Source organism: Mytilus galloprovincialis, chromosome 14, assembly GCF_965363235.1.
Source record: "Mytilus galloprovincialis chromosome 14, xbMytGall1.hap1.1, whole genome shotgun sequence".
Lineage (NCBI taxonomy): Eukaryota > Metazoa > Mollusca > Bivalvia > Mytilida > Mytilidae > Mytilus > Mytilus galloprovincialis.
Genome location: NC_134851.1, coordinates 3233708 through 3247597, shown reverse-complemented (window position 1 = coordinate 3247597; position 13890 = coordinate 3233708). Strand labels below are relative to the sequence as shown.

At 34.5% G+C, this 13890-nt stretch overlaps 1 protein-coding gene across 28 annotated transcripts in view; it reads left to right on the top strand.

Annotated features, from left to right (window-relative positions):
• LOC143059080 (tensin-3-like) overlaps positions 1-13890 on the top strand; it is a 208572-nt gene that overhangs the window by 105315 nt on the left and 89367 nt on the right. The window contains exon 1 of one of the 28 annotated variants that reach the window (XM_076232562.1): positions 1005-1100. The exons of 25 other annotated variants lie outside the window; for them this stretch is intronic. In XM_076232562.1, coding sequence (XP_076088677.1) covers positions 1011-1100 — 90 coding nt within the window. In that variant the 5' untranslated portion in view covers positions 1005-1010. Of the gene's footprint in view, positions 1-1004; positions 1101-3063; positions 3152-6966; positions 8095-13890 lie in introns of those variants that run through there. 2 more of the 28 variants (XM_076232565.1, XM_076232561.1) reach the window with 2 other exon arrangements.

Below are 13890 nucleotides of genomic sequence, written 5' to 3'. Positions count from 1 at the left end.
CCTGAGTATCAAATTTGTAAAAATGATTTTATATGAGATCTTGCCGTCTATTACCCCATTAAGATTTGATTAACTTGTCCTTTTTCATTAGGTGACAATTTTGACAGGTTATAATATCCCCAAGGGTTTAACTTCACAATGTAATGTATAGTAATCAGGTGATATTATCTTGTATTACAACATCTGTTATCCAATCATTTTATTCTATTTGTTCATAGAATTATCTCCCTTGGGAGTATCTTTTGTGCACTTGAATAGATAGTTGAATTCATCTTTATTGATCTGTTTTTTATTGGCTTTTGATACATGATATGTTAGTAGATTATTCTGCCATGGAAATTTGTATTATTGTGTAATGGAATTAATTCAGTAGGCTCAAAACTTGTAATAACATTATTGTTTATGAGGTAGGCAAAGATATCATCATTTGTCATGAATAAAATTTTTCAAATTGAAATTAAAAGTATGTAATAATGTCTTCTTATCATGAATGGCTTCAATCACATGAATATAATAGTATATTTGTAATCAGGCTGTTGGGGCAACGAAATATTTCCATATTTTATTTTTCCATTATTTACTAATCTGCATAAAAGTCTTTTCATTTTACTTATTGAAATAACTGATAGCAAATTAACTTTTGTGCACTTGATTAAATATACCCTCACATTTAAATGTTCTCTTTTAAAATTCTTGACCAGTCACCAGTATAAACCTAAACTGACCATCTGGACTTGACTATGTAAGGATTAAATATTCCTTACTTATAATATTTAATCTGACCATTCTTTATAAGTATACAATGTACTTCATATGTACACAATGTAATTTTAAAAATAGAAGATAAGTCTTTCATTTCTGGCTTGCTTCATACAAAGTATATAAGAATACAATATTAATATAAAGCAGCATTCAGTTACTGTATTTTAGTATTCAAGTAAACCTTTCTGGTGTAGGTTGGCTTAATTTTAACGGAAATATTTATTTTGGTGATTTTGGAGTATGTGTTTATGTATTCAATGAATGTTTTTACATACGAGAGTTCATGCAAGGATATTGACTTGGGATCAAAACAAAGTATTACACATACTGGTAATTATGTGAGTTTAAATTATAGACCACTTTGACTTATGTATTGATTATAAAGGTATAAAGGGATAATTTATTTAGATAGAAATGTTAGGGTTGAATATTTTATTATCAGTCAATTTGCTAAGGTCTGAGGTTTGGATGAAAATTTCATTTTATAGCATATAATATAACTAGCTGTGTGTTGTGAGTTTGAACCCTACTTGTGGCAAGGTGTGTTTGAACCCTACTTGTGGCAAGGTGTGTTTGAAACCAATCATAATTGACTTAGGATTGTCTATTTCTCCAATCTGTACCCTATATCACTGGTTCTAACTTAGGTACTCAAAGGCATCATCTCCTCCGATATCAGTGGTTCTAACTTAGGTACTCAATGGCATCATTTCCTCCGATATCAGTGGTTCTAACTTAGGTACTCAATGGCATCATTTCCTCCGATATCAGTGGTTCTAACTTAGGTACTCAATGGCATCATTTCCTCCGATATCAGTGGTTCTAACTTAGGTACTCAAAGGCATCATTTCCTCCGATATCAGTGGTTCTAACTTAGGTACTCAAAGGCATCATTTCCTCCGATATCAGTGGTTCTAACTTAGGTACTCAAAGGCATCATTTCCTCCGATATCAGTGGTTCTAACTTAGGTACTCAATGGCATCATAATCCTCCGTCATTGATAGGTTCCCACATTGATGTAAACAAGTGTACTAAAAAGAGTTTGAAACACTATCAATCAATTTTCTTCGACTCTGACAGAATTGCTAACGGATGATACATTTTCATAAATGGTAGCATTGTAGAATTCTGTAATATGTTTTTGTACAAATGGAAAGCTCTCTGACAAAGTTTTCAGTATAGAATATAAGTAACTTGATCATGATAGATGCCACATGTGGAGCAGAATCTGCTTTAACCTTCCATTCAAGCACCTGAGATCACCCCCATTTTTTTGGTAGGGTTTGTGTTGCTTCATATATCGTCTTTAGTTTTCTATGTTGTGTCATGTGTACCATTATTTGTCTGTTGGTCTTTTTCCTTTTTAACCATGGTTTTGTCATTTTATTTTTGACTAATGAGTTTGAATATCCCTCTGGTATCTTTCGCCCCTCTTTTGAATATGTTTGACGTAACTTTCTAGGGACTTTTAATTTAGAATTTTCTTGACCATGCAATATTGTGAACTGGTCAGTTTTGAATTAACTTCTCAACTACTGTTTAAATTACAATGTCACAAATACAGTAATTTCATCATATAAATGTTTATTTACGGCCAATAAAGTTTGAATTTAAATGGCAATACCAATAAAGGCCAAAGATAAATAGCTTCATTATTTAAAGTTATGTATTGGTCAAGTCCAGTTGAGCCAGAGGCCATGACATTCCTATGGTTATCTGGACACAAGACGGGGATATTTTTATGAATGAGTGAGTTTGTGGAGATCATTTTAATATTTTGAAATGTTTTTGTCTGTTTTATAATAATATTTGTAATTTATAGATTAATTGATATGATATATTTTTTTTTGGCGTCAGACAGAATTATTTATGTTCAAAATTTGCTGTAAAGCAAAAATATGAAAAATGAAACATTGATGATTTAAAATTCTTACATAGGAATTAGAGAAAAAATTTAGGTTACTGAGAATGCATTAAGTGTTTACAGATATTTTTTTTTTATTTTCCAATTGTTATGTGGGTATGTATTTTGAAATTCATGCATGGTCTATAATCTAAAATTCCATGTAATTTTATATCCAAAGTACCACAATTATTGTTATTTAACTACAAATTACAGACTTAACCATCATTAACCTTCCACATTGAACAAACAAAGTACTTCTAGATCAACAATCAAACTAATTTATATGTCATAGAAGACTGGTCAAGAAAAATAACAAAGGGACAAATTTTCTGGATTAATGACCAGTGGTCATTTAATTGACACTGTGATCAGCTAGGGACTGTCATACATGTACTAAGGCTAACATTCTGTGTATTGACATTCTCAAGATGAGAGGGAGAGAGCAGAGTGGATTAAGTTTTAAAATCATCACTGTGAAGGAGGTAGGATACTAATTTAATTCCTTATTTTCAAACAATATGTTTGTTAAATTTTTTTATTTAAAGGTTTCAATCAGTTATCTATTCTAAAATGCAATTTTATGAAGACATTTTAATTTAAGAAACCCCCCAAAATTATAGAGGCACAAATCTATTAACATGATTAATGTGGATCGATTTTTATTGGTGAGAACCAAATTTGCATGGGATTTGTGGTAACATTGTGAACTGCAATTTGAAATATGTGTAGAAGTATAAGTTTTTCTATAGGCTATTAGTAAATGTATGCAGACTTTGGCATAACTTAGTAAAACACATATCCATGAAAAATACCATATAGTAGTCCAGAGAAAAATAAAAGAATCTACGTTGGTTCATAAAGCAAAAGTTTAAGAAATAAAAATGATCAGACAAAAATTGAATAAATAAATGAATTTCAAGTATGAAATAAAATACAAAAACAAAGATGTAGAGACAGAAATGCTTATATATTAATTGAGTTTTGATCAATAGAGAGTAGTGACCTCTACTATTTGTAAATATATGGTCTCGTTAAACGTTTAATTTTCAAATCTAGAATTGATATTTTAAAGTTGTTTGAAGTGTTTTAAAGTAGACAGGATTAAGTGTTATGACAAAATATTGACAAAAGACGAGACACTGGGTGTAATTTTAGGGATTTATATATTTTATACATTAAGATTTACAAAGTTTGTTGTGAAGGCTTTTTATCTTTTTTTAATCTTGAATAAAGGCCATTTTAATTGGGTCAAGAAAGTAGACCAGGGATACATATAAGTTTTGGTGCTTTGAGGGTTGGAACTTAACTTAAGTCCATTGTGTCTATTGAAAGATTGACATATTCATGACTGTTTACAAATGAAAATTTGAAAGGTATGTTCAGGTGAATTAAGAAATACTCTTCGATGAAAGCACAGGTTCTTATCCTGCAAAACACCCAAGCAATATCTTCTTCAAGGACATGATAAATTATTGATTTCTTTTTAATTTTGATTATTTTCACCTGGATGTTAATCCATCTTTTAATCTGTTCATCCGTCCCTCCTTCTGTCCATCCGTTCATCCCTTCATTCATCCCTCCTTCTGTCCATCCGTTCATCCCTTCATTCATCCCTCCTTCTGTCCATCCGTTCATCCCTTCATTCATCCCTCCTGTCCTTCCCTTCATCCCTTCATTCATCCCTCCTTCTGTCCATCCGTTCATCCCTTCATTCATCCCTCCTGTCCTTCCCTTCATTCATCCCTCCTTCTGTCCATCCCTTCATCCCTTCATTCATCCCTCCTTCTGTCCATCCCTTCATTCATCCCTCCTTCTGTCCATCCGTTCATCCCTTCATTCATCCCTCCTTCTGTCCATCCCTTCATCCCTTCATTCATCCCTCCTTCTGTCCTTCCCTTCATCCCTTCATTCATCCCTCCTTCTGTCCATCCCTTCATTCATCCCTCCTTCTGTCCATCCCTTCATTCATCCCTCCTTCTGTCCATCCCTTCATTCATCCCTCCTTCTGTCCATCCCTTCATCCCTTCATTCATCCCTCCTTCTGTCCATCCCTTCGTCCCTTCATTCATCCCTCCTTCTGTCCATCCATTCATCCCTTCATCCATCCATACTTCTGTCCATCCATCCATTCATTCCTTTATCCTGATAGATATCTCAGATTACATGTCCATGATACAATTTGGCAAATATCCAGAATCTGAACTGTCAAATATTTTATTTTCATATCAAAATAATACAAATTTTTTCACACCTTATTTTCCGATTTTCTGATATTTTTATACAGGAGTCGCGACCCTATTGACCTCATGTCATACAATCTCACCATCAATTTTATCAAATATTTTATAATGGTAATAGATACTGATGTTTAAAACACATAACACTGTCAAATTCCTGAGACAATATCTTTATTGAAAAATTCACTCTGTGACCTCTGTCCCTGACCCTGACCTGCCAGTTTTGGGTATCATGTTCTATTTTGATGTGTATACAGAAGTATATTGTTTTCATATTTAGATAAAACAGTGACAGGTCAGATAATTGAGATTGTTATCTCCATTTTACATACCTGTAATTGTAATACCAGCTCACCTGAACAAATTCAAAATTGTAGTTAGTGGTGGATCCAGAACTTTTCTTAAGGGGGCCTGCTGACTGACCTAAGGGGAGCCCCCTCCAGCTATGCTACAATGATTTACTATATAATCAACCAGATTTTTCCCACAGAGGGGGGGTAAGGCCCCCCTCCCTGGATCCGCCTGCTTAGTCTGCTGCTGTGTGTGTTACATTTTAATGTTGTGTCGTTGTTCTCCTCTTATATTTAATGTGTTCCCTCAGTTTTAGTTTGTTACCCCGATTTTGTTTTTTGTCCATAGATTTAGAGTTTTGAACAGCGGTATACTACTGTTGCCTTTATTTATGGTAGTAAAATTCTGTTAGAAGTAAACCAGTGTATTATATATTGGGTAGAAATAACCTACAAAACTGATGCAAATTTTACAAAAACATGTTTTTATAATGTCCAGTCATTATAATGGCTTTTGACTCAAAGTATATAATTATTTCTACCTCATCTTGAAATTTACTCATTTGGAGCTTAGGGTTTATTGGCTTTATAGGTGCATACATGAGCACTGCTAGCTGTTAATCTTCAACATCTGTATTTTCAATCTATTATATTGCAGACCAGCTTCTGTTATCATTTCTTAATAGTTGAGGGTCAAGAATCAATATTACATTTGTGTTAGATTTTCATTGATGAATTTATTGTGTGAATTTTGGTTAAACATTGTGCTGCGAAATAGTTACATGTATACCAGGAGCGGATCAAGTCATTATTTAAAGGGGGATCTCAACCAAAGATGAAGAGGGGGTTAAACCATAATGTCCCTATGCAAATGCAATGATTGTTAAAAAAAAAAGGGGGAGTTCCTAGCCCCCTTGCAGATCTGCCATGAAATTAGAAAAGATTTGTAACAATTAATGTAAAGGAGTTTTATTCTATTCTTCAATCATAGTAACTTTGTTGAAAATAACAAGAAATTCTAGAATGTTGAAAGTCTTTTTAAGTGTGGATCCTCTTCATCATTTGATATAATTAAGTTTGTGAACTGCACATGTGGAGCCTGCAGCTTGAGATGATCAAAAGATGATGTCTAACAGATTTCTATAGTATATCCTTATATTCTTATAGAATAGACAGATCTATCAGAAATATAGATAACAAAATCCATCTTTCTGATAAAAATTTGGGGGCTTCTGTGGATCATAACCAATTACATTTGATATTAAGGTTGATTGACAGATAAAGGGTGTGGCTTTAGAGGCTCCATAGGGATATGTGACAGGGAGAGTGACATCTGAGCCATTTGGAAGGTCAGAATTGCATCAAACCATAAAATTTAATTACATTCACATGTTAACTTTGGGGTCAAGTTCAATTTTACAAATGGTACTTCTGTGCATGGAGGAATTACCATTTTGGAGGGAATTTGATGCTTTTGTTTGAAAGGGACACACCTATTAGAGATTAGTTTACACATTTTGGAATTATAAGAAGACTTCATGGAAGCTTAAGACTTGATTCTTTAGTGGTTTCGGGAGTCATAATAATCTTTAAAAAAAGCTGTCATTTTAAAACAAATTTGGAGAAATAATTTACAAATGGTTGATATTACTTTTTTGTTGGATGAAATTTACACAGTGCCAATGTTCATTGATACTTTTACATGTGTTTTTTTGTAACATAAAAAATGGTTTTAGGATATACCAATTTGTTTCTTAAGAAGATAAGAGGAAGATCTGTGTAGATCTGATTAGCACTTGGCTTCTATAAACATTAGTTAGAGGGAGACAGCTGGGTTAGATTCTGTGTAAATAAAAAAATGTCTAATCACCTGCTGGCCAGAGAGGAACCAATTCTACTTGTCGAAATTATTGTTTATCTGTATCAAATTTTAGAAAGAATCTTCTCCTAAATACAAAACTCAGTATATTGATAGCAATGAGTAGAGTTTGACAGTTTAAGAATCTAACAAACTTAAAGTTTTATATAATACTATTCAAGTACATTTGGATGTCAAACAATACATTTTTAATAGGTTGAAATCAGTCTGGATATACACATGATTAAATAAGTCCTCTTCGAGTACATTTGGATGTGTGTGTAAAATATAAACAATACATTGTTAGCATCTGAGGATAGAAAAGTTGGATATATATATGAAGCTTTCATTTTTATACTATTCCGAGTTTCAAGTACATTTAGGTGTGTGTAAAATATAAACAATACATTGTTAGCATCAGGTTAGAAAAGGTGGATATATGAAACTTTACATTCACATGATTAGTGGAAGTTCAGTTTCCTGAATACTTGAGAAAAAAAGTTTTACAATTATTGGATTATAATCGATGAGAAATAGAGAAAGTTTGATTACTTCAATTAAATGAATATTTGCATATAGTTACCGGAACCTGAACGTTCCAAGATTGATGCATATTGTATATTGGATGTTAGAAGTGTAATGAATTACTCACTCAGCTAGCAGTGACATTTTACGAGTGTTCCTTCGTGTACTATTAAATGGTCATCACGACTTTGTATTGGTTTGGAAAGTATCAATTTATTTCAAAGTACATTCTGAGGTCTGATTCTGATGTGACATTGAGTTATTGTACAACGACTAACAGATAACTCAGTTATTCTGCTAATTAAAAGTATTTCAGATTAAAATGCCAAAATTAAAATTGGAGATATAGCAAAAGTTACTTCGTAGTGAGAAATTATAATGTTTTTGGATGCTTCTTGTTTTTTCCTGCAAAGTTGACAAAAATGAAGGATTTTTCTAAATTGTGTACTGGATGTGTTGTCGAACAAAGAAGTTCCCCAGAACTAGAGTTACCTCCCCCTCAAGACTATAACGTGGTAAGAACATTAATTTTTTTCAAAGACTAATGACTGCCGAAACTTGGGTTCAATAGGTGCAAGTGTTAATTGTCATAGCTAACTTGAACCATGGCTTTACATGTTCAACAAGATTAAACAAACTCTACTAAGTTATATGCATTATTTGTGATACCATAAAATCATGCATCACTAGCATGACTAAATATTATTTTTTCCGAATTGAGAAAAAAAAGTACCTTCAACAATGTTTAAGTTATACTTTTTTTCATGCAGGAGTGTTTTGTATTTGAGATTGTGTAAGGCAATAATAATGAATCAAACAATCTTGTAATTCTTGTATGGAAAATTCAGCAGTTGCTTAATTATATTTTTGGGATTTGCTTATTGATTTTAGACAAAAAAGGGGGGATAACTCTACTATCAGCTACAAAGTGCAAGCATCTGTTCTCACTAAAAAGTAAATGTATAAAGTGTGAAGATGATAGAATCTTGACATGCTTGATGAAGTTAACTCAATAATTAAAAGCTTCAAAAGTTGTAAATATCTTCTTCAAAAACAGCTGTTTAACTTCAAACTTCCAATGCAATCTTCAACCTTACATCATTCCTGACAAAAAGATTTTACTCTTGATTGCAATTCTGTGTTTAAGAGTAATTAACTTTTTGTACCAAAAATGTGTACCTCACCTGTATATTTTGCATAGTGATGAAGATATATTTTTTTAGAAAACTACAAAAGCAGATAATTTAGAATGAGTTTGATGGGGTGAATTGGCATCATTTAGCCTGACTCATTTGGCAGAGTTTCAAATCTGTTAAAACACTTTAGAAGTAAAACAGTGTGCCTATAGGGCTCTGTTGTATGATTGTGTTTATATTGGCCACCATTTAATGTCTTGATATATTAGGTTTAAAGGGAAAAGAAACTTGTATTATAGTGTACACCAGGTTTGATGAATACCCTGATTATACTTTGACCTTTGACTTTATACCTTGACCTAATTCAGGTTATGAATGCATTGAAAGTTTGAACTATGGAAATAACTAGACATTAATATGCATAACTGACCTTTAATCATTGGAGCATTATACTCTCATTGACTGACTTGGGCATATTCTGTTGTTAATTGACTTTTGATGGTAGTAAAGGTTCAACTGATTTTGTCACATCTTCTAATAATGGGCTATGATTGTTTCATCACCAATTATCTGAAAAGGCATTACTTATTTATTCATATCTTAATAAAAAATATAACGAGCTATTAACATATTTAATTTTGAAATAAAAATTTCATTAGTCTGACCAATTTAGTGTCATCTTCAAAAATGCCAAACACAATCTGGTATTAGTTCTATAAGAGTCAAAAAAAGAATGCCATTATTCATTCAAATGTGAAAAACTTGACTTAAATTCAGCCCCAAAATGCCATTAAAACAGGTAAAATAAGGGTGAAAAATAGTGTTTAGATAATTACCTCCCCTGGTTGTTCAGATTATCTCCCCTTTTTCTACAAATTTAAGCATATGCCAAAGACACTTGATCCCACTTATCATTTACAGATATCACATAGTCATCTTTACTTTATTCAATAAATACCCTATCAAGACAGTCCATGATAGTCCCAGTTTTAAGTTACTTCTCCTGGTTTGTTCAGATTATCTCCCCTTTTTCTACAGATTTAACCATATGCCAAATACACTTGATCTCACTTATTTCTAACAGATATAACATTGTCATCTTCACTTTATTCAATAAATACCCTATCAAGACAGCCCATGATAGTCCCAGTTTTAATAGTTACTGTCCCTGGTTTGTTCAGATTATCTCCCCTTTTTCTACAGATTTAACCATATGCCAAAGACACTTGATCTCACTTATTTCTAACAGATATAACATTGTCATCTTCACTTTATTCATTAAATACGATATCAAGACAGACCATGATAGACCCCCTACGACCCTTAAGTAATTTGAAATTGACAAATTGGACTCAACTTAATCAATTTTACAAGATGAAATTGACAAGAGAAATGGATTAGCACTTAATCATAAAAGAATTCAATTCAAATCATTGAAAAATTGCTGGATATTCATGTCACTCTATAATGAGGGTTTCGTTTTGTTGGATGAAAATTGCTAGTCTATTTGTGAAGATTTGTCAAGATGATGATGAACTCACCTTTTAATAGGCATGCTTGAATTTATAAGTGTTTTTCTTGTTGAGTGTAAAAGCAGATAATTCATTTAAGGCTTCGTCAGAAGGTTAGCTTGACTTAGCTGACAGTCCCTTTACACTTGGGAATGTTATTTAGCTTGCAATTAAGTTATGTTTGGTTCTAAAAAAATGATTCAGCTTTTTGAAAGTCTGGCAACTTTATGGTAAAGAATTCTCAATATATTATAAGCCATATAAGGTGTGAAGATTTGCTCTGTGTTGGAGTCTGACAACAAGCTTAGACTTCCAATGAGTGTGAAGATTTGTTCTGCGTTGAAGTCTCAGATAACAAGCTTAGACCTCCAGTGAGGTGTGAAGATTTGTTCAGTGTTGAAGTCTGATAACAAGCTTGGACCTCCATTGAGGTGTGAAGATTTGTTCTGTGTTGAAATAACAAGCTTAGACCTCCATTGAGGTGTGAAGATTTGTTCTGTGTTGAAGTCTGATAACAAGCTTGGACCTCCATTGAGGTGTGAAGATTTGTTCAGTGTTGAAGTCTGATAACAAGCTTAGACCTCCATTGAGGTGTGAAGATTTGTTCTGTGTTGAAGTCTGATAACAAGCTTGGACCTCCATTGAGGTGTGAAGATTTGTTCTGTGTTGAAGTCTGATAACAAGCTTAGACCTCCATTGAGGTGTGAAGATTTGTTCAGTGTTGAAGTCTGATAACAAGCTTAGACCTCCAGTGAGGTGTGAAGATTTGTTCTGTGTTGAAGTCTGATAACAAGCTTAGACCTCCATTGAGGTGTGAAGATTTGTTCAGTGTTGAAGTCTGATAACAAGCTTAGACCTCCAGTGAGGTGTGAAGATTTGTTCTGTGTTGAAGTCTGATAACAAGCTTAGACCTCCATTGAGGTGTGAAGATTTGTTCAGTGTTGAAGTCTGATAACAAGCTTAGACCTCCAGTGAGGTGTGAAGATTTGTTCTGTGTTGAAGTCTGATAACAAGCTTAGACCTCCAGTGAGGTGTGAAGATTTGTTCTGTGTTGAAGTCTGATAACAAGCTTAGACCTCCAGTGAGGTGTGAAGATTTGTTCTGTGTTGAAGTCTGATAACAAGCTTAGACCTCCAGTGAGGTGTGAAGATTTGTTCAGTGTTGAAGTCTGATAACAAGCTTAGACCTCCAGTGAGGTGTGAAGATTTGTTCTGTGTTGAAGTCTGATAACAAGCTTGGACCTCCATTGAGGTGTGAAGATTTGTTCTGTGTTGAAGTCTGATAACAAGCTTAGACCTCCATTGAGGTGTGAAGATTTGTTCAGTGTTGAAGTCTGATAACAAGCTTAGACCTCCATTGAGGTGTGAAGATTTGTTCAGTGTTGAAGTCTGATAACAAGCTTAGACCTCCAGTGAGGTGTGAAGATTTGTTCAGTGTTGAAGTCTGATAACAAGCTTAGACCTCCAGTGAGGTGTGAAGATTTGTTCTGTGTTGAAGTCTGATAACAAGCTTGGACCTCCATTGAGGTGTGAAGATTTGTTCTGTGTTGAAGTCTGATAACAAGCTTAGACCTCCATTGAGGTGTGAAGATTTGTTCAGTGTTGAAGTCTGATAACAAGCTTAGACCTCCAGTGAGGTGTGAAGATTTGTTCAGTGTTGAAGTCTGATAACAAGCTTAGACCTCCAGTGAGGTGTGAAGATTTGTTCAGTGTTGAAGTCTGATAACAAGCTTAGACCTCCATTGAGGTGTGAAGATTTGTTCAGTGTTGAAGTCTGATAACAAGCTTAGACCTCCAGTGAGGTGTGAAGATTTGTTCTGTGTTGAAGTCTGATAACAAGCTTGGACCTCCATTGAGGTGTGAAGATTTGTTCAGTGTTGAAGTCCGATAACAAGCTTAGACCTCCATTGAGGTGTGAAGATTTGTTCAGTGTTGAAGTCAGATAACAAGCTTAGACCTCCATTGAGGTGTGAAGATTTGTTCAGTGTTGAAGTCTGATAACAAGCTTAGACCTCCATTGAGGTGTGAAGATTTGTTCAGTGTTGAAGTCAGATAACAAGCTTAGACCTCCATTGAGGTGTGAAGATTTGTTCAGTGTTGAAGTCTGATAACAAGCTTAGACCTCCAGTGAGGTGTGAAGATTTGTTCTGTGTTGAAGTCTGATAACAAGCTTGGACCTCCATTGAGGTGTGAAGATTTGTTCAGTGTTGAAGTCTGATAACAAGCTTAGACCTCCATTGAGGTGTGAAGATTTGTTCTGTGTTGAAGTCTGATAACAAGCTTAGACCTCCATTGAGGTGTGAAGATTTGTTCAGTGTTGAAGTCTGATAACAAGCTTAGACCTCCAGTGAGGTGTGAAGATTTGTTCTGTGTTGAAATAACAAGCTTAGACCTCCATTGAGGTGTGAAGATTTGTTCTGTGTTGAAGTCTGATAACAAGCTTAGACCTCCAGTGAGGTGTGAAGATTTGTTCTGTGTTGAAGTCTGATAACAAGCTTAGACCTCCAGTGAGGTGTGAAGATTTGTTCAGTGTTGAAGTCTGATAACAAGCTTGGACCTCCATTGAGGTGTGAAGATTTGTTCTGTGTTGAAGTCTGATAACAAGCTTAGACCTCCATTGAGGTGTGAAGATTTGTTCAGTGTTGAAGTCTGATAACAAGCTTGGACCTCCAGTGAGGTGTGAAGATTTGTTCAGTGTTGAAGTCTGATAACAAGCTTGGACCTCCAGTGAGGTGTGAAGATTTGTTCTGTGTTGAAGTCTGATAACAAGCTTAGACCTCCATTGAGGTGTGAAGATTTGTTCTGTGTTGAAGTCTGATAACAAGCTTAGACCTCCAGTGAGGTGTGAAGATTTGTTCAGTGTTGAAGTCTGATAACAAGCTTAGACCTCCAGTGAGGTGTGAAGATTTGTTCAGTGTTGAAGTCTGATAACAAGCTTAGACCTCCATTGAGGTGTGAAGATTTGTTCAGTGTTGAAGTCTGATAACAAGCTTAGACCTCCAGTGAGGTGTGAAGATTTGTTCAGTGTTGAAGTCTGATAACAAGCTTAGACCTCCAGTGAGGTGTGAAGATTTGTTCAGTGTTGAAGTCTGATAACAAGCTTGGACCTCCATTGAGGTGTGAAGATTTGTTCAGTGTTGAAGTCTGATAACAAGCTTGGACCTCCATTGAGGTGTGAAGATTTGTTCTGTGTTGAAGTCTGATAACAAGCTTAGACCTCCAGTGAGGTGTGAAGATTTGTTCAGTGTTGAAGTCTGATAACAAGCTTAGACCTCCAGTGAGGTGTGAAGATTTGTTCTGTGTTGAAGTCTGATAACAAGCTTAGACCTCCATTGAGGTGTGAAGATTTGTTCAGTGTTGAAGTCTGATAACAAGCTTAGACCTCCAGTGAGGTGTGAAGATTTGTTCAGTGTTGAAGTCTGATAACAAGCTTAGACCTCCAGTGAGGTGTGAAGATTTGTTCAGTGTTGAAGTCTGATAACAAGCTTGGACCTCCAGTGAGGTGTGAAGATTTGTTCTGTGTTGAAGTCTGATAACAAGCTTAGACCTCCATTGAGGTGTGAAGATTTGTTCAGTGTTGAAGTCTGATAACAAGCTTAGACCTCCAGTGAGGTGTGAAGATTTGTTCAGTGTTGAAGTCTGATAACAAGCTTAGACCTCCATTG